The sequence below is a fragment of the Arachis ipaensis genome, chromosome B8 (assembly GCF_059453495.1).
Source record: "Arachis ipaensis isolate K30076 ecotype BB chromosome B8, ASM5945349v1, whole genome shotgun sequence".
NCBI classification, from domain to species: domain Eukaryota; kingdom Viridiplantae; phylum Streptophyta; class Magnoliopsida; order Fabales; family Fabaceae; genus Arachis; species Arachis ipaensis.
The window spans coordinates 116988254-117015839 of NC_142443.1; the positions used below are offsets into that span (position 1 = coordinate 116988254).

The window sequence follows — 27586 nt, forward strand, 5'->3', positions numbered from 1 at the left end:
TCTAGCCATTTATTTTTCCGTTCTCAATTTCAAAAATATTCAGGAAAATTCTAACCAATAATTTGCATCTTGTGTCAACTCTTAGGGAAACGACCCGGAATTCTACTCCTGGCTTTTTATTATTAATTGTGACACAATTTAAATTGATAGTAGAAATTTCGTTGGTTAGGACTGTACTTGCAACGCTATTTTTATCAGAAATTCTTAATTGGCATTTTTCAACCCATCACTCCTCCCTTTGTGGTGTATCGTACGAAAGCAAAAAGGTATACTGCACCATTTCTCATATTCCTTGATAGATATATGTCAATGATCTGCCCTGTCCACGAAAACAAGCCAAACAATTCACGTTTCGATATATCTTCTGGTAACCCATCCACAAAAATGCTAAAGGATTCCTCCTCCAAACGGATGTACTCTTGTCGGTTCCAAAGCCTTGGATCTTTGACTTTGGATCGTGACGACCTAGACCTACCCCAACTTGTGTTTCCCCAACCCACTCTCTCTTGCTCTCTCATGATCAGAGTACCTAAAGAGTATCTAACCCTATTTTTCAAAAATCACAATAAACAATTATTTGCAGAAGTAAAGAATTATCCCCTCCACCCCCCTCCACCCCCACATACTAGATAAAATAAAAAAAAGAAAAAATCACACACGGTCCCTGACAATTATTTTGAAAGACAATGAGACCTCAACAGAAAAATGCTTTTTTCAGCCCTGATCTTTAGTCCCTCTGTTAATATTTTTTATTTGTATTAACAGAATAAACCTGCATGGCATGTTAAACTGTTAATTTATCCATTACAAACCAATTAGGATTAACTAATTCTTTTTTTTTTTGTTGGAAATCTCCTTGTCTTTTAAGGATAATTATCAAAACTGTTTAGTTTTATTATCTTTTTTAAATACATTAACTAAATTTACTGTATAAAACTAAAAAATATTAGTAATTTTTAAATTACTTTTACTTATAAAAATTAAATAAAAGATATATTAATAATTAATATGTCACATAAATATATTTTGAAGAGAGATTATTAAAACAAAGACTATCCAACCTCACAAAGTTAAAAATTAAAAACCAAAAAAGATATTTTTGTTTGAAAACTTCGTAGTCATTCAAAAAAATTATAAGGAGCCGAATCGGGTATTCACTCGTAAAAACAATGAAAGTCATTTGCTATACTAATAACATGGGCAATTTACCCATTTAAATAAACAAGGAACCAATATTACCAGAATACACATTATGCAAACTAGAGAGAATTTGAACCCAGAGAGAATCATTAGTACATAGAGAATCGATAAACAACTACAACTTCACTTAACAGTAAACACGACTAAAACAAAAGAAGAACACAAACAAGGAGAGAAAAATGCAACTTAATCCTGACGACCTAAAGACAACTATGCCTCGGCACTGGAGGCGGATCCTCGCTGAGGGCAAGTCCTACGAGTGTGTCCTGTCTGTCTGCATAGCCCACATCGCTTCGGCCAACCAGTATCAGCCTCATCCATGGTGTTACGAATTCTTGTTGACCTTGGTCGCCCTTCTCTGGCACGTCTTATGTTAGGATCAGGGATGATAGTAGGACCGGCGTATGGTGGCCAGAGACCCTCCGGAATAGGTGGCAAAAATCCCATCCGGTATACGCTGAACACCTTACTCATGGTATAAACCTCATGGACGTACGTAGCCTAGTCTAACCGGAACTGAGCACAGCATGCAATCGCATGGCAGCAAGGGTAATGGAGAGCTTGAAAGTACCTGCATTCACAAGTGCGATTTCTGAGGGAAACCCGATACGTCCCAAGCGAGAAGTTCCCGTAGGAGTCGTCTCAGCCATGGTATACTCAGACTGATGTCTGTCGAACAGAGTAACCGTGAAGCACCTCGCATCTTTCAGGTTGCGCTCAATCGCCTTGACCAGGGCCTGGCAAAACCGTTGGCCTGATCCCAACTGTGCCTCTGCTGTTTGTCCTCAGATAACAAAAAGCTCTGCTAATCTCCCATATGTGGATTTCACAAGTGCAGTTACCGGAAGATTCCGTGTCCCCTTCAGTACAGAGTTAACACACTCGGATATGTTCGTCGTCATGTGGCCGAACCATCTGCCTCCATCCTGGTGTTGGGTCCACTTATCGTACTCCAGCCGGTTGGCCCATTCACACATGCCCGGATTCTCAATCCTCATAATATCAAACCAGTAGTCAAACTCGGCTTCAGTCTTCGCATACGCCGCATTCACGAGCATCCGCCTCGCATCCTAACCCATGAAATTGAGAGCAAAATTGGCTGCAACGTGTCGAATGCAATACGCTCGATATGTATGAGGCGGTTTCCAACCACTGTCCGGTGCCTCCAGTGCAGCCTTAATGCCGTTGTGTCTGTCAGAAATCACCAGAATCCCTTCCTGTGGGGTCACATGTTGACGCAAGTGGGATAAGAAAAAAGCCCACGACTCAGCATTCTCCCCCTCAACAAGTGCAAACGCAACTGGCAATTTATTGGAGTTTCCATCTTGGGCAATAGCCATTTCCAAACTCCTTGCATCTCCCAACATACTTCAGATGATCAGATTCCATAACCCGATACTGAACTCCACGACGAATGCTATAATCCTTAACACTCATCACAGCTTCCTCCTTAGTCTGGAAAGATTGACCAATCACAAATTTGGCAGAAGCATTGCCCTCGTGTAATCCTTGGTAGCCGAAGGTGTGTCGATCATCTGGTTGTTGGCTCACTGCTTCCAGATTGAGCGTCGAGAAATGCGGCGGTTGTTGGTGCGACCCAGAACTGGATGGCCCCTGAGGTGCAAGTGGGGGCACTGGAGTCTCGTCCTCACTATCCCCTGATATGTGATCGGGCTCATCGTCCGAATCATAGTCCCGCATCGCGTCCTCATAGTGATCCGGCTCACCACTCCCAACAAGACCAGTAATCAAACTAGGAGACCTATCTGCCGGTGCTAGAACAGGTGGAGGTGCAGGTAGGAGACACCTGGGTGCAACGACAGGCATCAAAGTAGAAGCACCCCCCACCGTCGTCGACTGAGGATTTGGCGCTAAAGCCCAGGAACTGTCCACTCGGTCTTCCAACTTGGCAAACAACTCGTGTATTCTCACCTCCGAAAAACTCTGCCAACAATGAAACAACAACCCCATGTCTTCATCTGACCCTATGCAAATGTTTCATACTGCACACCACTCGACACGACCGCCATCGGAATCTTGTAGAACACCTTATTCACCGACTTGGCCCCAGCTAACCCTGCCTTCTGCAATATGTTCCTCTTCAGATCCGACAAAGTATCAGTCAAATGGATAAAAATGCTCAGCGGTTCTTTATCCGTGAACTTAACACCATGCCTGTTACTTTTTTTAATTTTACCAGAACAGTGGACTAGAATCATCAAACTTTCCTCTCTATCCATTTGTAAAAGTATGAAAATGACTCTCTTCAAATAACTCACTCCCTGTAGCGGTTTATGCACGTATCACAAACACACATAAACCGCGACACTCCTGTAACGGTTTATGTGATGGTTTAACGCCAACGTAATCCGCGGCACTCCTGTAACAGATTACGTTCATATTGTAAACCACAATACCTATCGCAGTTTACATAATTTTGGAAAAAAATACATTTCAGTATCCAGTTTGCATATGTGTAATCTAGTAATATTGGTTACCTGTTTATTTAAATGGGTAAATTGCCCTAATAACATCTTTGAAAACACTCATAGCAAACGCAAAAGATTGTGTTTAGATTACCAAAATTTGCTATAACGTGAAATCACATTGATGCACAGATTAGCTTTTGTGCTCTAAACAATTGATAATCATATATGTTGCAAGTCATCTCGATCTCGTTTGATTGACCAAACATGATTACTTTTTCTTGGAAATCGTGTTCAGACTTTTAACGCAAATGCGGAGTATTCGTTCGAACCGTGCAGCTACTTGACCAGCTGTATATCAATTATGAACGAATTAAACACTAAACCACGATTAATGGAACTCAACCTATTATGATTCCACTAAGTTTCCAGCAAAACGTCACAAAGAATAACCCTCTTGTAGTTTGAACAAAATTATTATACTTTAAGTTTGGCATCACAACATCCACCAATGATAAGTTTCAAGCATAACACACCCCACAAAATTCGTGAAGCATGCACAAATTTAAGTAACAAAACCTAATCGGCATATATTTCAGTTTCATCACAATTTCACCAATATATTGCCTCTAATTATAAGTTCATAACAAATCTTAACTAAAATCAAGCCACACAAATTTATCCTCAAAAACCTAATTCGCAGAAATTCTTCAGTTCCACTAAACCAGTATTAAGTTCAAACATAAGATAACATTACTTTTCCCCCAAATTAAAAACCCTAATATCGATAATACAATTCCAAAACAGAGAAAAACTGTCTGTTTTCTCAGTACCTCCTCTGAGCACCACCGAATCCAGCGCCAGGGCGACCAAACGGGATCTGCTGAACAGGAACGGGATCGACCTGAGTGATTCCAGGGATGTCAGACATACCTAGAGACTGAAGCATGTCAATGGTTTCCTTGTCGACCTCGATGTGTTGAGTGTCAATGGCGGACACATCAGGAACGAAGTCCATGCGACGCTCCCTCTCCTCCTCTTGAAGCTTGAGGGAGATGCCTCTGACGGGTCCCTTCTGGATCCGCTTCATGAGGTGAGTGGAGAAGCCTGCGATCTTGTTGCGGAGCCTCTTGGAAGGGATGAGGGCAACTTCTTCTAGAACCTTCTTGTTGGTGTGGAAGTCAAGAGTCATGCGAGAGTAGTACCTCTCAATCACTTGGCGTGAAGATTTCTTCACTGTCTTGGTTCTCACGCGGCCCATTCTCTCTCTGTTTTTTCTTTCTTTCTTCTTCTTCTTCTTCTGCTCAACACGAGAGCGGAGAGTCGGGGGAGGCAGGGTATCATATGGGGCATTAGGGTTTTGCTAAGTTTGATCATGCTGGGCCGGGTTTAGGCCAACCCGGCTCGAATTACCTTAGTTCAGCAAAATGGAACCATTAATAGGAATAAAAAATAATCATGACAAAAAAACCCAAAAACATAATCTACATAGTTTGGATACAAAAACAAAATCTACATGGTTTGTGTATCCAAAAAACACAAAAAAAAAAAAAACAGCTACATTTCTAGTTTTCTACCAAATAATAATAATAATAATAATCTATATCTATACTATATATATGAGAATATCTATGTCTATATTTCTATATACTTACTATATATAATGAGAATACCGGAATAATTATATGCAAAGAGTAATACTAGGTAGACAAAAAAAAAAACAGCCAGAACTTGCCTTATTTAGCATTAATTAATTGTCGCAACAATTAATGAATGCTAAATAAGACAAGTTATGGCTGTTCGATTTTCTTTGGTTACCAAACATTTTCGATATGCAAATATGATCATATGTCTAAAATAAGTCCAACTATTTTGTGTGCATTAAATACGCCATCTTTTATGAACCATTAGATTTTACTATATAAAAATTAAAAGATATTATGAAAGAAGAGTATTAATTGACTTTATAAATATAGAATATATTAATATATACATACATAAATATATTTTAATATAGAATATTTTAAAAATAATAAATACAATCTTTTACTTTAAAATAAATAAATATAAAATATATAAATACATACAAAAATATTTTTTATTCATTAAGATTAATTATTATATAGTACTATTTTTAATTACATTTATATTACTAAAAAATAATTAGTTTATTCTAAAAAAAATTAAAAAACATGGTAATAGTTAATTTTGTTAAAACACGTTATTGTATAATACAATTTTTTTATCTAAATATTTGTAAACATGTATTTTATTTAAAATATTATATATAATATATGAAAATGTTATTTTTTTTATTTTTTCACACTTTTGAGCGAACATTTTTTAATTTCTTTATTTACACTCTTAAAAAATAGAAATAGAAAATAAACACAATTTTTACTTTTTTAAATAAAGATAAAAATTTATTTCTACACAACAAACAAAATCTATAAAATGACATGAAAATTATATAATTATAATTTACATTTTTATATAATTAAAACATGTTCACTTATTTTTTTATTTGTTATAAATATTATTCATTGTTACTCATTTGAGATTTAACAGATACATACAATTATTATACATGAACCTATGAAAATCATAAATTAGTGTATATATATGTATAAAAGTTCCTATCGATAAGTGCATTATATATGTAATCTTTAAAAATAAATTTTTGCTTATATTTAAAAAAATAATGTTGTTTATTTTTTTTATTTTTTAAGAATATAAATAAAAAATTAAAAAATGTTTGTTTCAAAAGTGTGAAAAATAAAAAAAAAATCAACATTTTTACATATTATATATAATATTTTAAAACATATATTAATATTAAAGGTATAAATTTTCTTTTTCTAACAACGTTGTCGTGGTTGTGGTGCCAATTATTACAAGAACATGGAGCAAAAAAAGTAGAATAGACTATAAACTTTAAAAGTGTCAATTGTTGAAGGAGTCAAATGCTTTGATTTCAGAGGTATATAAAATTGTGGCGTTATACAGTACTATTTTTAATTACATATTATAAAAAATTAAATTATTTTATATTACTTGAAAATAATTAAAAGATTTTATATTATTTAAAAATAATTAGATTATTCATTAAAAATATTTATTAATAGTTAATTTTATTAAAAATATATTATTATATAACATAAATTTTTATTCAGATATTTGTAAATATATATTTTATTCAAAATAGTAGATATAATATTATTTTAACAAAATTAGTTATTATATAATAATATATTTTTTAATATCACTGGATAATTTTAAAGCAAAAAAAAAGAGACAAAGACACCATTTTCTGTATAATTTATGTCAAGTTGCTTCTTATACAGTATTATTTTTAGTTACATATTATAAAAAATTAAATTATTTTATATTACTTGAAAATAATTAAAATATTTTATATTATTTAAAAATAATTAGATTATTCATTAAAAAATATTTGTTAATAGTTAATTTTATTAAAAATATATTATTATATAACATAAATTTTTATTCAAATATTTGTAAATACATATTTTCTCCAAAATAGTATATATAATATTATTTTAACAAAATTAATTATTATATAATAATATATTTTCTAATATTATTGGATAATTTTAAAGCAAAAAAGAGAAAAGACAAAGCGGCCATTTTAATTTATGTCAAATTGTTTCACCACACTGCAATTTTATATACCTCTAAAACCATAGCATTTGGCTCCTTCAACAATTGACACCTTCAAAGTCTATAGTCTGTTCTACTTTTTTGCTCCTTATAGAGTTAATAGTCAAAATCGTCCCTGAAAGATACCTCGATCTCCATTTTTGTCCCCGAAAGATAAAATTAATCAAAATTGTCCTTCAAAGATACCGTACCTGGTCACATTCGTCCTTCCGTTATCTCCGTAGCTGAGTTGGCAAACGTCCGCTGACGTGGACCGTTAACTGCCAAAGTGGCAAACGCCAAGCTGTAGCATGTTGTTGATGACAAGATAAGTCTTGTTTAAGACGTCAAATTAGTCTTTGGAGTAGATAAACCCTAATCCCAATTTCAACGATAAATACAACGTCGTGAACACTTTCGGTGGCAGTAGAGCTAAGTAGGAGCTGTAATTCTTGGCTGGCTAACTGGATGGAGATAGGAAATGGTAGTTGTGGTGGCGGTTTGTCGCATGCATCGCACGACAGTCATGGATCTAGTGCTTCGATGCGAAGGAGGAGGCTGAATTCTCATGACGGATCATGTTTCTGTGGGCTGAAGACTGTGATTAAGAAATATGGGACAGCAGAGAATCCGAATAGATTGTTCCATGCATGTCTAAGGTACCGGGTGAGTGATGTTAAAAGAAGTTAAAGTTTTTTTATCTTGTTCTATGCTGTTGGGTGTTCTTTGATTTTTTTTGTTTACTCCTTTCTGAAATTGTAGAAGGGCAGTCACTGCAATTATTTTAAGTGGGTTGATGATGATGAATTTGAAGCAGTGGATGTATGTGGTACAAAGAAAGATGCAGGAACTAATATGGAGGTTGAAGGTGACTATGATGAATGGAGGGTGAAAGTGGCATGGAAGTTGGGCAGCTTTAAAGCTGAAGTTAGAGTTCTAAAACTACTAATGATTTTGATGTTTGGAGTAGTTGTTATCCTCTGTGAACATGTAATGGTGTATTGAATTTTTTGACTTGAATGGGAGTAGTTATTTGAAGTTGGAAGCAATTCCCAGTTAATTGTGGATAATTTTATAAAATTTGGCGAAAAATTCTCTGTCGCTGTTCATATAAATTATGTTGAGGCATAAACAAAATCATTGTTCATATGAATTATGTTGAGCCATAAACAAAATAAGCAACAAAGTAAGTAATCTTAGTAATAACTTATCATTGAAGGCTAATTGTCACATTGTCTTAACAGAGAAATTCCACAACAAAGTTATAAAGTTCTGATGTCACCACAATACATTGTCTTTAGACTTAAATACCATACAAAAAAATAACAAACAGAATGTTGTCTCATACACAAAAAGAGTCAACCACAACACATTCCTAACAAATCAAATTTTGTCATCATTCTTTCTTGGAGCCTTGAAGCCTGGAGTAGGCACAAAAGTCATGAAGTTGGCCAGCCTCTTAGCAGTTTCAGAACTTGTCCCTTTAATGGTCTCAGCAGAAACAACCACAGATCCAGTTGCAGTAGGCTTAGGGGAGGACGTTAACCTTGCTTTTCTTTTAATCACTTGTAACTTAGGTGGCCTAGCTACCAATTGATCCTGTATAATCCAGTACCAAATGAATTTGTTAGATGATTAGGCGAATGTAAAATTTTTTAGGAGTGAGGAGTGATGATACTACTTTTCTTGCCATTGTTTGAAGGTTCCACAACTTCAGAAGATTCTAATACCTTCATAATTAACACTTAACAGAGTTACTACTTGCTAAGAATCATATAGCAGCATTCAATTTTCCTTAATTCTTTCAGGCATTATTGAGGCATACTAGATGGATTTTCTAACTCACCTCATCTACCTGTTGATTTATAAACTTCCTATATGGATCAAGAGCAAATTTATCAAGTTGAAGATCTTCCTCCAATAGCCGACGAAGAACAGCCATTGTAATAATCCTGCAATTAGCAAGTGAAAAGTGCCCAACGTCATATCTTATTAAAGGTCCCTAGTGTTCATTGTAACCAAGAGAGATCAAAATGCTAAGTTTATCGAAAGAGTCAGCAGCATACTCAAAATTAGCCTTGATGAAGGAAGACCTTTCGGTAATAGCTTTCTTAATCAATGCTTCCCTTTGAACTACCTTCCCTCCATAGTCCTTAGCTTCCTTGTTCTTAGCTTCCTTTACTTCAGTTGCAAATTTAACTCGTTGTTGCAAGTTTTTCGCTTTCTTGCCACCTGCAGGGTAAATATCCTCTACATCTTTTGATTGACATTCTCTGTTTGGTTCTTCTGTTTCTTGTGTACTTGCAACTTTATCCCCCAACCTTCGCTGATGACTTTGGGGCATCATAATCATAACCAGCCTCTTCTAAGCACTACCAGTTGTGCAGGATAAAAATACACATCAATAAATTTACAAGGACATGTCATAAAATACAAGCTTTCTTCATCACATAAAGCTTCACAAATCAACATATGCAAATATATTGTAAAGAAAATGGTTGTGATCACAAGTCACAATAAGCAATTATTGCATAGTTTAATTTCTAAAAGCCAAAACCTCCATGCATGGCACAATTTGGATACTATATTAGTTCAACAATCAACACCATACACTAATGTGATCAACAATCAGAAAGTGGAAGTGTAGCCGTAAGAAACAATTATATTGCATGCTAGGAAGAGATTAAAACTATGATTGCGAAGCGAGATTTGGTTTTGGAGGGAAATGGAAGTCAAAACTCGCAAACAAACAGTAAAAGCATCTTAACAAATAAAATAAAATAAAAAAGGAGGTACCTTGACCAAATAATTGTTAATAAAAGTCTTATGAGGGTCCAATAAAAATTGCTGTAAGACCAAACTTTTCTCAAGCAATCTACGAACCCCTTCAAAAGTCAAAGAACTGCATGCAAAAGAAAAACATATGTAGTGAGTAGTGAGTAGTGAGAGTAATGCAGAGAGCAGAGAGAGTGATTCAGTGTACTGACTCAGAATGTTGCTTGAAATGAGAAAGGCGAGAGCGGATAGCATTCTGAATCTCGGAATTTTTTCTCCCATGAATCCCTCTTCTGAAGACAAAACAGTGACGTTTCAAGGCTAGGAGAGCCTTCTACTGAAACGGCGTCGTTTTTGTTCTCTGCCACCTTGGCAGTTAACAGCCCAGCCACATCAGTGGACGTTTGCCAACTCAGCTACAGAGATGACGGAAGGACGAACGTGATCAGTTATGATATCTTTGGAGGACGATTTTGATTAATTTTATCTTTTGGGGACAAAAATAGAGATCGAAATATATTTCAAGGACGAAATTGACTATTAACTCATTCTTGTAATAATTGGCACTACAACCACCACGACGTTGTTAGAAAAAGAAAATCCATATCCTTTGATATTAATATATGTTTTAAAATATTATATATAATATGTAAAAATGTTGATTTTTATTATTTTTCACATTTTGAAACAAACATTTTTTTTATTTATATTCTTAAAAAATAAAATAAAAAATAAACAACATTGTTTTTTTAAATATAAGTAAAACTCTATTTTTAAAGATTACATATATAATGCACTTATCGTTAGGAACTTTTATACATACATATATATATATATATATATATATATATACTAATTTATGATTTTCATAGGTTCATGTATAATAATTTTATGTATTTGTTAAATTTCAAATGAGTAACAATAAATAATATTTATAACAAATAAAAAAAAATAAGTGAACACGTTTTAATTATATAAAAATGTTAATTATAATTATATAATTTTCATGTCATTTTATAGATTTTGTTTGTTGTGTAGAAATAAATTTTTATCTTTATTTAAAAAATTAAAAATGTATTTATTTCTATTTCTATTTTTTAAGAGTGTAAATAAAGAAATTCAAAAATGTTTGCTTAAAAGTGTGAAAAAATAAAAAAAATAATATTTTCATATATTATATATAATATTTTAAATAAAATACATGTTTACAAATATTTAGATAAAAAATTGTATTATACAATAACATGTTTTTAACAAAATTAACTATTAAAATATTTTTTAATTTTTTTATGAATAAACTAATTATTTTTTAGTAATATAAAATAAATTATTTTATATTATATAATTAAAAATAGTACTGTATAATAATTAATCTTAATAAATTAAAAATATTTTTGTATGTATTTATATATTTTAGATTTATTTATTTCAAAATAAAAAATTGTACTTGTTATTTTTAAAATATTCTGTATTAAAATGTATTTATGTATGTATATATTAATATATTCTATATTTATAAAGTTTATCAATACTCCTCTTTCATAATATCCTTTGATTTTCAATTAATAAAATCTAATGGTTCATAAAAGGTGACGCATCTAATACACACAAAATAGTTAGGCTCATTTTAGACATACCCGTCATTGCCTGCCACGACGAAATTACTTTGGCAACCACTTTTGTATATTTTGCTTTAATTATGTTGCACTTAAACATTTTATACAATCGGGTAATCACATTTGTCTTTTGAGATAATCATATATATAATCAATAAAAATAGTAATTATTTTATGATATAATGTTATATAATTTAATACACGTATAAAATTAATTTATATTAATAATGCATCAAAATTAAATTCAATTTGTATTTACAACCATACGTTTTTTAGATTAGGATATTCATTATAATATAATTTTTGTAACACCCTATTACCCCTAAACTTTACCTCATGCCGTAAAACAAAAGATAACAAAGTGTCACGACAGTTCTAAAGCTCGTACAATAATATATAGAAGAAAATAATAATACTAGAAGTCCGATGAAGAATTAAAACTCAAAACAAAAATACAAGAGCGCGAAGCATTCACACGAACTAACTAAAAGCGCGCGTAATGGCACAAGATACAACAGGATAAAGATATAAGATCACAAGGTGTGTGTGTGTGTGTGTGTGTGTTGTGTGTGTAATAGCCAAAAGAATACTAGCCGCAGCCTGTGGAGTTTAGGCCGATTAGTTAATACAGACATAGAAGAGTTTTTCAAATAAAATGGCAGCATCCTAACTCTCAAAGTAAGCCTCTAAGGCAACAAAGTACAATAACAAAAGTGAGAGTATCTACATCAAAATAATCCAAAATACAAAATAAGATAACAAGAGATCCTCCACTCTTTCAATATCGATGATGTAATGGTAAAATCGATTTCTGTGGGTCAGTACATAGACCATTTAAGAAAGGCATTCCTTACTATGAGGAAGAAAGGATTAAAAATGAATCCTTTGAAATGTACTTTCGGGGTATCAACTGGAAACTTTTTAGGCTTTGTTGTTCATAAAAAGGGGATAGCTATTGATAAAAATAAAGCAGATGTGATATTAGCATTATCTGCACCCAAATCGAAGAAGGAAGTACAATCGTTTTTGGAAAAAGTAAATTATGTTAGGAGATTCATCTCGAATCTTTCGGATCGAACTAGGGTATTCGCGCCTTTGGTGAAATTAAAGAATGGTTCGAAATTCAAATGGACCACAGAACATCAATCGACGTTTGATTCGATTAAGTCATATTTATCAAAAGCTCCAATTATGGCGAATGTGCGTCTATCTGAACCTTTTATATATTGCAGCATCTGAAAACACTATAGGGTGTAAGTTAGCCCAGGATGATGAAAATGGGCATGAACGAGCGGTTTATTACCTTAGTCGAGTTCTAACTGATATCGAGACAAGGTATTCTCCGATTGAAAAATTATGCTTGTCGCTATATCATGCTTGTATGAAGTTAAAATGTTATATGGTGGCTAAATCGGTGAAAGTAATAGCACAAACCAATCTTATTAAATATATGCTAAGTTTTCCTATGTTAAGAGGACGTTTGGAAAAATGGATACTGGCATTAACAGAATTTGATTTACAATATGTCCCGGCTAAGACTGTGAAAGGATAGGTCATTGCAGATTTTCTTGTAGACAATTCGAAAGATCTGAATGACCAGGGGACAAATATATTCGATGTAGAAGTTAATTATTGGAAATTGTATTTCAATGGATCCAAACATAAAGATGGCGCCGGGGTTAGAATCCTTATTATCTCACCAGAGGGTATTCCATCAGAATTCTTGTTCGAATTAAAGTATCCTTGTTCCAATAATGTAGCCGAATATGAGGATTTGATTCTGGGTCTAGAAATTTTAATCGACAAAGGAGCTTTAGAAGTTCAAATTCTGGGGGATTCACAGTTAGTTTTAAAGCAGTTGTCGAAGGAGTTTAAGTGTAATAATGAGACGTTACAAAAATATTTAGTAACTGCTTGGGAGTTATTGACGTCTTTTCGAAAAGTTTCTTTGGTGTATATCCCTCGAATTCATAATGAGATTTCTAATGAGTTAGCCCAAATTGCTTCGAAGTATTGGATTGGTCCGGAAACTATTAAGAAATTATCTACTATCCATCAAATTTTGGTACCAGCAAATGAGAGAGAGGTGCTATGCATGAGCGAATGGGATGATTCCAATTGGAGAAAACCTATTGCTCGATATTTGAAAGATTCCAATATTACAATTGATAGAAAACTAAAGTTAAAAGCAATGAACTTCGTTTTATTGGCCGGTGAGTTATACAAAAAAGGGATCGATGGAAGTTTGTTGAGATGCTTGAGTCGAGAATATCAAAATATTGCTTTGGGGGAAGTTTATAATGGAATATGTGGTGCTCATCAGGCAGGAAAGAAAATGAGATGGGTGTTATATCGTAATCATGTATTTTGGCCATCTATGATAAAAACATTGTATTGATTATGCAAAGGCATATCAAGAATGTCAAAAATATGGTTCGATACAACAGATTCCAGCGGCTAAATTACATTCGATAATAAAGCCATGGCTATTTAGAGGTTGGACTTTAGATTTAGTTGGATTAATTCACCCCCTTCATCGAAGCAGCATAAATTTATTTTAGTGGTCATTGATTATTTCACGAAATGGGTTGAAGCAGTTCCTTTGATAGAAGTTGGTCAAACAGAGATAATTAATTTGTCGAGGAAAATATTATTCATCGATTTGAAATTCCTCAGACGCTAAGTACTGACCAAGGAACTATGTTTACTGGCCAGCGAATTAAAAATTTTGCGGCTTCAAGAAACATTAGTATGGTTACTTCAACTCCTTATTATGCACAGGAAAATGGGCAAGTGAAGGCAGCAAATAAGATATTGATTGGCTTGATTAAAAAGCATATCAGGAATAGGCCTCGAACATGGCATGAGACTTTAAGTCAAGTGTTATGGGCTTATCGGAATTCACCAAGAGGTTCGATAGGAACTTCACCTTATAAGTTGGTGTATGGTCATGCTGCAGTACTACCATTGGAAATTAATTTGAATACCCTAAGAGTATCAAAACAGAGTGAGTTGCCAGTCGATGACTATTGGAATGCCATGTTTGATGAATTATATGAGTTAGATTCAGAGCGAATTCTAGCACTTGATAATGTAATTCGACAAAAAGAAAGTATTGCTCGAAGTTATAATCGTCGAATTAAGGAGAAATCTTTCAAGATAGGTGAGTTAGTTTTGAAAGTTATTTTACCAATGGAAAAGAAATCAAAATTTCTTGGTAAATGGTCTCATAACTGGGAAGGTCCCTTTCAACTGATAGGGGTATTTTCTGGAAATGCCTATCAGATTAAAGACATTGAGTCAGGAAAAGTGGTTAATTCGATTAATGGGAAATATCTGAAATATTTCTATTGCTGGGAAATATAGAAATTCAACAGGAATAAGTTCAGAAAAGGAAATAGTCATTACAAAAGTAAAAAAAAAAAAAAGAGTTCAAGATGCCAATAGCTTCGCCAAATCAGAGCGCAACTTTGTCCTTTTATTTTCCAGAATCATAAGCATTTCAATTTGCTTGAACTTATCAGTTTGAATCTTCTCAAGTTGTTTTTCATACTCTCCCCGCTCGGTGTCGATTGAGACAAGTTTCTGGATAAGGAGATGTTGCTCTTGTTGGACTGCAGCCAGAGGTTTAGCTAGGGTGGCTCTATCTTGGCGTATAGTGGCAAGTTATTTTTGAAGTTGAGCCAATTCTGCTTCGAGTCTTGCTTCTTCTTGATCATGAAACGCCTGAACGGAAATAGCATGAGAGATTCTCACATCAAATTTCTCACGAGAGGATTGGATTGGTTGAGCAGTTGCAAGACAGTTTTCTATTTTAGATTTGGCTGTAGCTTCTTCATTTTCAGTTTTTTGAAGTTGAAACTGAGATGCAACGCTATCATTAAGAAGTTGTTTGAATTCTTGGATTGAAGCAGAATATGGTGTGTTGTTTGGGAATTCAAAAGAAGAATTCAAGCAGTCCTCCAGGAGTTTGTTGAGGATTAGATCATTAACCCATGAAGTAGGTGGATGATCCAAAAGTTTGATGAGTAATCGAAGTTGTTCCCGAGTGTCAGGCTTTAATTCGATTGGAGGTCTTGGTGTGGCAGACCTTGAGATTTTTGGAACAGGGACTGGTACTTTCTTTTCTTTGAAAATTTTATTCAAAACAGAAATCAGGTCATCCAAGGTAGCACTACTTGGAGTGGTAGGAATATTCGATGTCCCTGGTCTTGGTCCTAGAGGGGTTTGGAGTGAAGGATCAGGTTGTAACTCTGGAGGGGTCTCAGAAATCTTGGATCGAAAGGAATCTGAATTAGTGGTGTCAGCGGCTTTAGAAGCAGAATTGGAGTCTGGAACCGTTTGGTTCTCTTCAATTAGTGCAGCTTAATTGTTGAGTGAGGTTGATTCAAGTTGATGGGTTCCTTCTGGAGATTGCTGCAGAGGATTTTCTGTCAGATTGATCACTTGTGTTGTGTGAAGAAGAGGTGGACGAGCAGCAGAAATTGATTATAGAGATCCTGTGAATTGAATTGAATCATGCGATGTAGAGTGCTCTGGGTCATTTTGTTGCTGAGGGATTAGTTGATCGAGAGCTCCAGTGAAAAAAGTAGCCTGGGCAACATTAATGGGCTAATATAAAAGGTACACAATTATGAGTTTAGGATTTATTTTAAACTAAGTAAGAAGTGTATAGTGATGGGTGTGTTAGCTGAGGAATTCTGGATCTTAGTATTAGCTGAGTGCTAGGATCAGAATCGGCTGCATCTTCTGATTGAGAGAAAGCAGCAAGAGAATCTTTGTTGGTTGGTTCACTCTCATCCTCACTTTCGCTTGATGATTGCAAAATTAGCTGTTAAAAGTCCAAGATCAATTATGTTTTGAAAAAATACATAAGAGTAGTATTCGAAGGATATTTTGAATTTGAAAGTAGAGTTATGAATAGAAGAATTACTCTACGAGAAGTTCTGGTAGGAGTCCTTCTGATCTTATGTGGTGGTGGTCGAGCAGCCTCAGCTCTCCTTTTGTGTGTTCTTTTTGGAGAGTTTTCAGTAACAGTTGTTCGAATAGCAGTTTGCTAGATGTCTTCAAAGGTACGGGTGTACCTCGAGTAATAAGCAGTCCACCATTCAAGACAGGATTTGGTGATAAATGAACTATGTTCATAAATCAAGAAGTTGAAGCGGTCTCTTCGTTTTTGATTTTTTAAGAGACAAGTGTTGAAATCCTCTTGAGAGGTCAGAGTAATTTGACAAAATGGTTCACTGTGTCGAGGTTGAAGAGTTGGGATAGCCTGAGAGAATCCCAATTGTCTTGCGATTAAATGGGGAGCATACAAGGTTATTTTGAACCTTTCCTTCTTATACTGTGGTAGCCCTATTGGTATTACTTGAACTGCCAATAGATGTGCCCAAGTTCGATTTGCAATTTTGCTTTTCTCATTAGTGTTTGGAAAGAGCAAATGATTGAGCCAGGCAGGACTGCAGTTGCGGTACAAAAAGGGAGTGAAATTGAGTTGATCATTATCAGAATTTCTGCAAGAATGAAAAAGAGAAAAAACAGACCAAAATTTGTCTTCATCCGATTGGGTGTTGCCCCCTACAGGTTTTATCATGTAGTTTTCAAAAATGGCATTCAGCCATAATTGAAGAAGCCAAAGTGGGCCTCCTGTGTTGTTTATTTTGTTGTCCTGGAGGTCACAGACAAGTAAGCCAAGTTCTTTGAAAATGTGTCCGAGAAGAAGCTTGGCCAAGTTGAGATTTTTCCACTCATGTAAAAGAGCAGCTAGGGGAAGGAAGAGTTTTGACATCTGAACACTTCGAGAATAGAACAAAATTGTATTTAGCCAGTAGAATAAAAAGGCTACATGTTCATCATTAGTGATTTATGTACCATCTTCGCCCATATTATGAGCGATGAAGTCACTATAAGGGGTGTTGAAAGTGACATTGTATTGATGCTGAGGTTGCATGTCAGGAGTGCAGTCTGGAGAATTTATCGGGAGCCCTATAATAGCAGCTACATCTAGGAGAGACATTCCGATCATTCCACAAGGAAGGTGAAAATTATTGGTAGTTCTGTTCCAGAAACAGGCCACTGCTCCAATCATCCAAGGATGTGTGGTGAGTGAAAAGTGAGAAAGCCTTAACAGTTCTTGTATTCCTAAGGTTCCCTAGGAAGCACCCTTTGTGGGTTCAAGGTGTTGATACTAAGTTGTAAAATCAAACCCTCGAGGTTTAATTTTTGGGTTGTTTCGAAAAGGTTTCTGGTTGATGAAGTTAGAAATGTTGAAAGCTTGGTTTATCAGTAAATCTTCTCCTTCAGCATTTAGGAAGAACGAAAGCTTTTTGTTTGCCTTTTCAAGAGTTTCAATCGGCCTGAGGAAGCAATGTGTATCTGCACCGATTATAAAGGGGATGAGAATCCTGTTATCGTTGATTTGAAGATGGGGTCATCAATGATTTCATCATTGATTTGATTAAGGATGTGAAGAGCTGGCGGAGATGGTGGTGCTGTTGCATGGCCTTTACCTTTATCTTGAGTAGTGGCACGAGAGGAAGAACCAGCCATTGTCAAGGAGAATTGAAGGTTGGAGATTTTGTGAGAAAGTTTTGATGCGAAGGAAGTTCAGAGAATAATGAATTCAAGAGATGCGAATAAAGAAGGAAGGGTGAAATTTAAAAGTATCACTGTAGCCGTTACTGTGGAAGAGATACAGATAGAGGTAACTTTGTGAAGAAGATGAAGTGGTACAAAGAGAAAGTGCAAGTCTCGGAAGACGTGTCGAATGGATTAGTAATAATGGGGAGTTTTAATGACAATTATTATTAGTTTGAAAACTGACGTCTTTTAGATTAAGTGTTTTTTTTATTCGATAATAATATCAAAGCCAACCACATTAATCCAAGGGGGCAATTTATTGATCGAAAAAGTATTTTCGATAAAAGTGGGTCAAATCGAAATAAGCTAAGTGTGGTGTTTCAAGAAGACGCATGCGCGCGAGCTTAAAGTTGGAAGTAATCGGTGCTAATGTGGATTTCGATTGTGTTGTCAATCGAATAAGCTAAATCGAAGAGAAGATTTGATTCGAAGGGTTAAATAAGGCCTTCGAAAGAACTAATCGATTAGTAGTAAAAGTGGGAAGTTAATGACTTTTATTGCATGAGGAGTTCATGGAGAATAGCTACAATCATGCGGCGGGAACGGTTACCAAGAGAGACTGCGCTTCAAATTTGAAATGTCATATTTAATTGTAATTAATTATAAATTAATAGGCAGTTATGTAGGATTAGCCTATAAATACTAGGAAATCTTAGTGAATAAGGGTTGGAACTTTTATGCAGAAAAAATACTCTAACACTCTCACATCCCAATGAATCCCTGAGTTTGCAATCGAGTTACATTTTCTGTAGGGTTTCTTCCATCCTCTTCTTTCTTTCAGTTTATTTTTCCTGTAAACTTAACATTTCAATCAAGTTTATTTATCAATTATTCTTTACTTTCATGGTTCAATTTATTTTTCTGCCTTTAAGTTTTTCATGATTAAAGTCCTTGAATTAAATCGAAGGCATCTTATTGATTTTCCTTTAATTTCTTTATAAACCTTTCTATTTTATTACCTATTTGGATTTCAAAACTTCAATTTATAAGTTCTTTTAATTAATTTACAGATTTATCTTGTGGAATCTATTTTGTTAGAGAAAATAAATTATAAATAAATATCTTATATGATGTTTTAAGACACAATAAAACATCAATTAAATTAAATTAAATAATTACATTATAAATTTTGGATTTATCAATTACTTATTAACCAATCAAGTATTGACTAACCAGCCTTATATCTTTATTTTTACTGCATATTCAGAGTTCAGGATTATTGAAATTCAGACCAACAAGATGCAATAGATATAGCCATTTAGGTCTTTTTACTAGCATGCCACATTTAGTCATTTAGTTCATTTCCCAATCACATTTCGATATCAATGCATCACAGCTGAAATCATGTTCAGAAAAATAAAAAATTGCAGTTCCAATAATTGCACTATGCTGGATCTCTAATCTTCCACTGAAAAGATAATAATTCATCTTCTTTTGGGCTATGTTTAGTTGGAAGGAAGTGGAAGAAAAATAAAAAGGAGAAAAGTGTGGTAAGTTTTATGAAAAAAAAAAAATTTACATGCGTGGGCGCATGGCTGAAGAAAAATATTTGCATATTTTTATAATATATTTAATTAGTATTTTCGGAATAATTATATATACTTGCTTAATGTTTGTAGATATTAGTTATTTAGTTACTCATAATATATAAATATAAATGTGCTCTAAGATAAGGAAAATATATAAATAAAATTTCATACCAAGATAAATAGATAATGCATTTCAGTTCTACTATGTATTCAACTGTAATATATAAATACAAAAAAAAATGGTCGCTCATACAGAGATACATATAGGAATATAAATAACTACATATTTAGATTCACATTTATAATCAAACTTTATAAGAAATATAACAAAAAAATAATAAATAATATAATTAAACTTAATTCACACTCAAAATAAAAATTTATATATAATCGATACTAGAATTATACTTATAATAAAAATACGAAAATAATAATAATAATAATAATTAAATTTTTGTATTCACTAAAAGTTTGATTATACTTTGAAAAAATTTGATTTTTTTTGTCATAAAAAATTGATTAATTTTACAATTAATTATTTTACTAAAAAATCTACAAAATAATATACATAAATATATAATAATTAATTTGATGACTAATTATTAATAGTTATGGAGCATTTTTGTTTTTTATATCTTCTCATTTCAATGCAACTAAATACATTTGTACCCTATCCCCAAACACAACTTTATTGAACATAATCTTCAGATTGCTTCAATAAAAAGGTCACATGGGAAGAGGGACAATCCTCACATGTTAGAAACATGGGCCTTCATTGCTGTGCTTCCTGAATTCGAAGCAATCCCACTTTAGTTTTTCCTACAATTCTTCCAATCACATTTTCTTCTCCTTGTCCTCTTCTTGGTCTATATTGGCCAAGGCTATTTTATCCTTCAATTTTTTCCTTATTTCTTTTAGTCTCTCCTTAATTAGTAGTTGATAGCCCCCATATATGGGGCCAGCCTTTTGCATAACTGAAATCCAATGTGCAAGCATTTGTTTGTCCCAATAATAAAAAGCAAGAGAGGACCATTAATCTTCCTTGCAAATGGGCCCTTCCATAGAGGGTAGGGTATTGTAGGTTCCACAGATTTCACATGGATGGGTATAATACTTGAGTTGTTATCTCACTTATTTACTTGAACAATTATCCAAAGATTTGAATTCTTCATTGTGTAAGTAGTATTAACCCATTTTTTAGCGGCAAGCTCTTGAATAGAATTTAAATACGTGATAGATTAATTTTTAACCTATCGAATAGAATAATACTGTAAAAATCTAAAAATAAAAAATCACATGATACAATTAAAATTTTGTATTACCATAATTTTAAGAATCAGACCAAATCGACCAAATCAACCGTTTCAATCAGAACTTAGAACCTATCATCCAACTGGTTCGATTTAGATAAAAAAATCGATTGACAACAAATTGGTTAAAGAACTAGTTAACCTGTTTAAAATAATAAAACATAAAAATAATTACTTTTTGAAAATATATATATTATTTATATATAAATATAACCTTTTGGATGACTTCCACAATAATTTGTGTAAACTTTGTTATATTTTTTCCAGTTATATTTAATTTTTTTTATCCAAATTAAAGAGTATTCAATGTTGAAAAGGCCATGGCTAATCTCCTATTATATTCTCCTCAGAATGCAAGTAGAGATTTTTCATAGAGAGGATAATGGACGTACTAGCATACCACACACCTGATTGTTGTCTTGTGTTTTATTACCAAATGAATAATTGCCAAAAGCCCAAAACAGTGACCCACACTCCCACATTGTTGTTTTCTCTTGTTATCCAAATAATGATAGAGGCAATTCCATGATTGGCATTTACCACCTAAACAAACTTACAATTGTACCATCACCCATGAGGCCATTGTAGTTAATTCATTGCTTTTGGATATATACTTCAAATTTGAAATATCTATATATTGATCAATATAATAGATTATCCTAACTAATTCTCAGTCATTGGATTCCCTATTATTGTTTATTCTTGGTCCGAATGAACATTATTTTTATTTTAATAATTTAATCTAACTTCACAGTGGAATCTCTCAGATGCAAAATCTATTTTGCAATAATTTCATTCTGATCAAGAACAGAAAGGACTAATCCATCACATGGTTGATTTCCTCACATTTATTGAAAATTCAATTAGGATTAGAACTAACACTTTATGTAAAATGCTCCTAGTTCAGCTCTTAGAATGATATATAATTTGAAAACCATGCGATTGAGAATATGTGTGATATCAGGTTAGTTCCTAAATAAAAAACATCTATATGATATTAATTTAATTCTCAAAAGATACACAGGGTATATATTTAGTTCTTAAAAGATGAATGTGAAAACTATCTAAATCTCTTTTTCTTCAAATTACTTGATATCGTACATATTTTTTAAAAATTAAATAAATAACACATATTACATAGGGGCTAAATTAATGACATATTTCTTTTAGGAATTAAGTAGATGCAACGTATTTTCTTTTACAAATTAAATTAATGTCACATTTTTTTAATTATATGCATCTTTAAGTAGAAATAAGTTAGTTTTTACCAAAAACGAATATTTCGTTACATTATTGCATTATATCTACTACTTATCGGTCACATTTTAAATATGATATTTAATTAGCATTTGTTCTATTCACGTATTTTTTTGTATTCAACTATGTCTTAATAAAAATAAAAAATATATTTTTTTAAATACATATGTCTTATCAAATTCAGACAGAATCGATCGGTTCGACCAAAAAACTGATAAATCAAATCCTAAATTGATCTTGGCTAACATTTTAACCGGACTAGTAAACAAATCAGTCAAATTCGGAAAATCCGGTTAAATTCGGTCTAAACCGAAACTCGAATCGGACCGGTTGACCCGCTGATGTCAGCATCACTCAATTTCAAAAATTCAGAATATATACTAAGTGCTGCTGGAGTTCGAACTGGGACAAGTTATATCTTTGTATTATATAATATCTTTTACTAAATATATTACTAACTATTAGACATATCCTAATTAATAATTTGTATATTAATTCTTTTAGTAATGTAAATTTAAGATATTTTTTATCATTTTATTCTAATGAATAATATTCATATTAATTTAATTTATTTTTTATTTTATACTTATTTTTTTAAAAATGAATTATTTTTTAATTATATATAATTATTAAAATAAAAATTAAACTTTTTTAAATATCTTTAAATTAAAAAAAATAAGCAAAAAATTTTTATTTAATCAATGACATATTGAACATCTATTAATATTAATATTTTTAACATATATTTAAATAATGTAATAGATACTAATTAATTAATGAATTAGAAAATAAGTTAATTTGATATAAAAAAAATAAATTTTATATAATTATTTAATTATGACCGGGTTAACCGGTTGAACCTATGACTCACCGGTTGAACCAGTGACCCAATGACTTGGACGAATCGATTGCCGGGTCGGTTCTGATAACTATGAAGACACAACTAAATACAATTTACGGATCAATGTGTCAAATTTTATTCTTAATCTATATATTGTTAATAAAAAAATATTATCTAAAATATACTTAATTTAATTTGTATTTTAATATCAATAAAAAATTTAAAAAACTATCTAAAAAATTCTTTATATTATATTATATATATATATATATATATGCACATGTTGGTTTGTTTATTCGTCTTTCATTTATCATTTTGAGGATTGGCATCTAAACCTAGGTAGGATGGTACCAAATGTTTCAACTTGAAAACATTTTATGGATTGTGGAGACATTATTTTCTTCAACTATACTTAAAGTGAAATATCATGACACAAGCTAGGAATAACGAGTTGCATATTCAAAAAAAATTATGTTATCTTAGGAAAAGAGTAAAATTTACTATTGTGTACACTTTCATCAATATCCCCATAGTGTTTCAACCAAAGTGATAGCTTGCTTGTGGAACAATCCTCCCTTAATAATATAGTAGTACTAGTCATAATATACAAAATTGAAATTAAAAAAAAAATGTTCCAACAAAAACTTGAGTTGTTAATGGCGTAATTCAACCTTGTCCTCTAACCCTTCTTCCCACCTAATAAGCTAATTTGATCAACAAATTATTAATTCAACCGCCACATTATTGCTATTAATGAAAAAGACTCATTCACTTCCTTTAACCCATTTTGCCTTGCCCCTTTTGTATATATAATTGTATAATACAAAGTACAATTCACATGTGATTTTGACCAATTAACTAACTCTTTGTATATATATTCATCAACCCATTCTTCATTCCTACTATTTTATTTTCTTTTTTTTTTTCCCTAAAATAAAGAAATCGTATCGCCTACTAAACTCAAATAAATAATTGACAAACTCATTATTCCGACTTCAAAATGAAGATAACCATAATAATGATAATTAGCAAAATTAAATGGCTCTTCTTCTCTGGCATTTGATTGTGCAAGCTACTCTGGCATATTCTAAAGCTTGGTCCACTATGAATTTTCTTTTCATAAATAAAGAAAAAAGGAGGCTTTCTTTCCATGCCTCTCTTAATCTGTAAAGTATATTTATTAAGCTTAAATCCTAATAATGTTGTAGTCAATTAATTAAACAAAATGTAAGAGTTGATCGTCCACTGGGTTTATAGTATGATGAGTTTTTCGCTGGAGTGTACAAAATTGCTTCAACAACACATTCTATATACTTTTTCTATATTTATGAGTTTAATATTAGCATGGGCTGAGTGCATAATTATTTTATAATGTTTGCCAATCAAATTCAAGAATTCAACTAATGAATAAGAGAATTGAGTGTAGTAATTATTGTTGTAGCAGTATATAATTAATTGCCCATCACTACTAAAAAACGATAGATTAGTTACAAATTTTATTGTAAATTTTGATCAAAATTGGTAAATGTTCGGTAGGTCGGTTACCGGGCGGTTCGGGTCAGGACCCAGGGTGAAGAAAAGGGTTCGTCTGGTCACGGTCTTCCAGTCCGGATTGGGGAGGTCCCGAGCACGTCGTGAGAGAGAGAGGGGGGTGCCACCTGCAAAGACACTCCGACGCTCTTGTCAGAATATGTGCAGGCGAAATGAGGGTGGTGTAGGGATGTGACGTACCTCGGGGGAAGAGCCATTCTTCCCCTTATATACATGTCAGCCCTGGATCCCTCTGGAGGCCAGGCCCATATTTTCAGGGACGCTGTCCCATAGCTGTGTGTGAGCTGTATGGGACGCGTGTCCGGGTCGGTTGAAGGGCGCGTAGCCGAACCGGGTGGAGCTCGGGTCGGGTTGACCCGCAGGAGTCCTGGGCTGGGCCGTAACAGTAAATAAGTTTGTTTCTTGTAATTTTTACTGCGAATTTAAATCTGCAGTATATAAATTCGTGGATAACTATTATGTTAGGCTGCTTTTGTTTATAAAGATAGGAGACTGAGATAGGAATACATAGACACAAAATTGTATTTGACAGAGAAAATATGGACATAAATATTGTATATTTTGTGTCCATTCTGATAGAAAGGACACAGAGATACTAACAAATGACACAACTTATTTTTTATTTTTTCTTTTATTATTTTTATTAATTTTTTATAATTATATTTTTTATTATTATATTTTTGTCTCAAATTGTTTGAATGAAAAAAAAATGAGAATAAATTAAATTTTTATAATTTATTCTAATTTATCACTAAATAGACTAAAATACAAGAACACAAAATTTTGTGTCTCTATCTTTTATATCTTATTTTTAGTATCTTGTCTTTGTCTTGACTTATTCTCAAAAACAAACTAAGCCTTATATCTTGTCTTTTATATCTATTTTGTATTGAATTTTGTCAATATAGTTAAGACCTAAACTCAACAACATTAGTTAAGAAATTAAAATAATTATTATATATCTTATGTTGAATCCCGTAATTATGACTAAATATAACGCACTAAACAAAGAAAATAGTGGTAGGAATGGTTAGTAATATATAATGCGCCTCCCCCTTAGCCACATATAGTAGATACCAAGTGCATAGAGTTGTGAAACATATAGACACAACTAATTATTGTTATTATTATTAGGATTAGTACACCAACTTTTGAAGAATAATGATAATATCATTATGTAGTTGTTAGAGTTCAGTAGTTGTTATATTACAACCACCCAATAATCGGATAATAAAAATTATAGCTAAATCGATAATGTAATCTCGTTCTTGAAGTCCGAATCATAGTCCAATCTGTTTAGTTAAGCAATTACAATCAATACTTCATGTTTCTACACCTTTTCCTTTTGATTTATTTATTTTGCATGTGTCTAAGAAGCAGCCAACCAACGGGGAAAATAAGGGAAAAGAAGGAAAGCTACCCATCAACTTATTTTTACTTGTTAATATAGATAACAACTCTCCATATAATATAAAAAATATTTTTACATGACATCATTGCATGCTTATATTATATATTTATTATTGAATTTAATTTTTATTGAAATTAATTTTGATATAAACCAAAATATAAAAGTATTTTATATTGTCCTTCTTTAATCACATGCTAATTTATTAACATAGGTGAAACTCAACTAGATTCGCTAATCTACAAATCTATAAACGTAATGTATGTTTATTTTACAACAGGCTAGTTAAAAACTATTAATTAGGCTTGTTCATTAAAAAACCAGGGCTAAAAAACTTTAACCAAATTTTAAATAATCGATTTTTTAAAATCTTTGTAAATTATAACATATTTAAAAATGCGGTTAACAAACGGAAATGTTTGGTAATCAAAGAAAATTAGCCAAAAACAACCATAACTTACCTTATTTAGCATTCATTAATTGTTGCGACAATTAATTAATGATAAATAAGATAAATTCTGGCTGTTTTTTTTTTTTGTCTACCTAACATTACCCTTAACAAAATGGGTAAAAACTGATTTGTAAACTAGTTAACCAAACCAAAACTAGTTTGATGGTTTGGAGTCTTAATTGTATTATAAATTTAAATTGATTTTATAATAGGAAAAAAGCTAAATTATTTTTTTAAGTGTTAAAAATTAGTTTATAAATTAAAATTGATTTTATGTAAAATTGGGTTTTAAATGGAGAAATGATTTTAAAGGGAAAAATCAGTTTTTAAAAGAAAAACTAATTTTAAATAAATTTTTTTAAAAATTTGTTTATTATTTTTATAATCAATTTTTTCATTTAAAACAAATTTAATTTACTAATCTAAACTAAATTTTTAATTAACTAAAATTAAGTTTGATTTTCTGGTTAACCTTAACCATCTCCACTTTTACTATTAATAAGTTATTGTAGTTGAAAACTTGAGTTGAGAACCTCTTTTCACATAAACAAAATTTAAGTAGTAATACATAGAAAAGTTATTATTGTTCAACTAAACTCCTAATAAGTTATTATTATATTTATTCATAAGATTTTTAAAATGCTAGTTGTAAAATTTTTGTATTTTTGTTATTAAAAAGTATACTTTTTTAGAGAATTGGTTAGAACTTAATTATAAAGATATTTGTTTATCAGATATTTTAATAGTAAATCATAACAAATAAAATAAGTAAGAAACCTATACAACCAAGTGAAATATTTTAAATGTTGTTTTGTGCGATTTATATTCATGTTGTGCAAATTAAGTAGATATGTTTAAACAACATAGAGAATTAAACATGTCTGTATGTCACACAATTGAGAATAATAATAAAGTTGGTATTA

The 27586-nt window shown here is 32.2% G+C and overlaps 2 protein-coding genes across 2 annotated transcripts; one reads left to right on the plus strand and one right to left on the minus strand.

Annotated features, from left to right (window-relative positions):
• Positions 1 to 4091: 4091 nt before the first annotated feature.
• LOC107613803 (small ribosomal subunit protein eS17z) lies at positions 4092 to 4965 on the minus strand. Its single transcript, XM_016315958.3, has one exon. The coding sequence runs from the start codon at positions 4885 to 4887 to the stop codon at positions 4453 to 4455; it is 435 nt and encodes a 144-aa protein (XP_016171444.1). The 5' UTR covers positions 4888 to 4965; the 3' UTR covers positions 4092 to 4452.
• Positions 4966 to 12553: 7588 nt separating this feature from the next.
• LOC148549370 (uncharacterized) lies at positions 12554 to 15043 on the plus strand. Its single transcript, XM_088495728.1, has 4 exons — positions 12554 to 12791; positions 12910 to 13056; positions 13240 to 14039; positions 14459 to 15043. Exons 1-4 carry the CDS (start codon positions 12554 to 12556, stop codon positions 15041 to 15043), a joined length of 1770 nt encoding a protein of 589 aa, XP_088351854.1.
• Positions 15044 to 27586: the final 12543 nt, after the last annotated feature.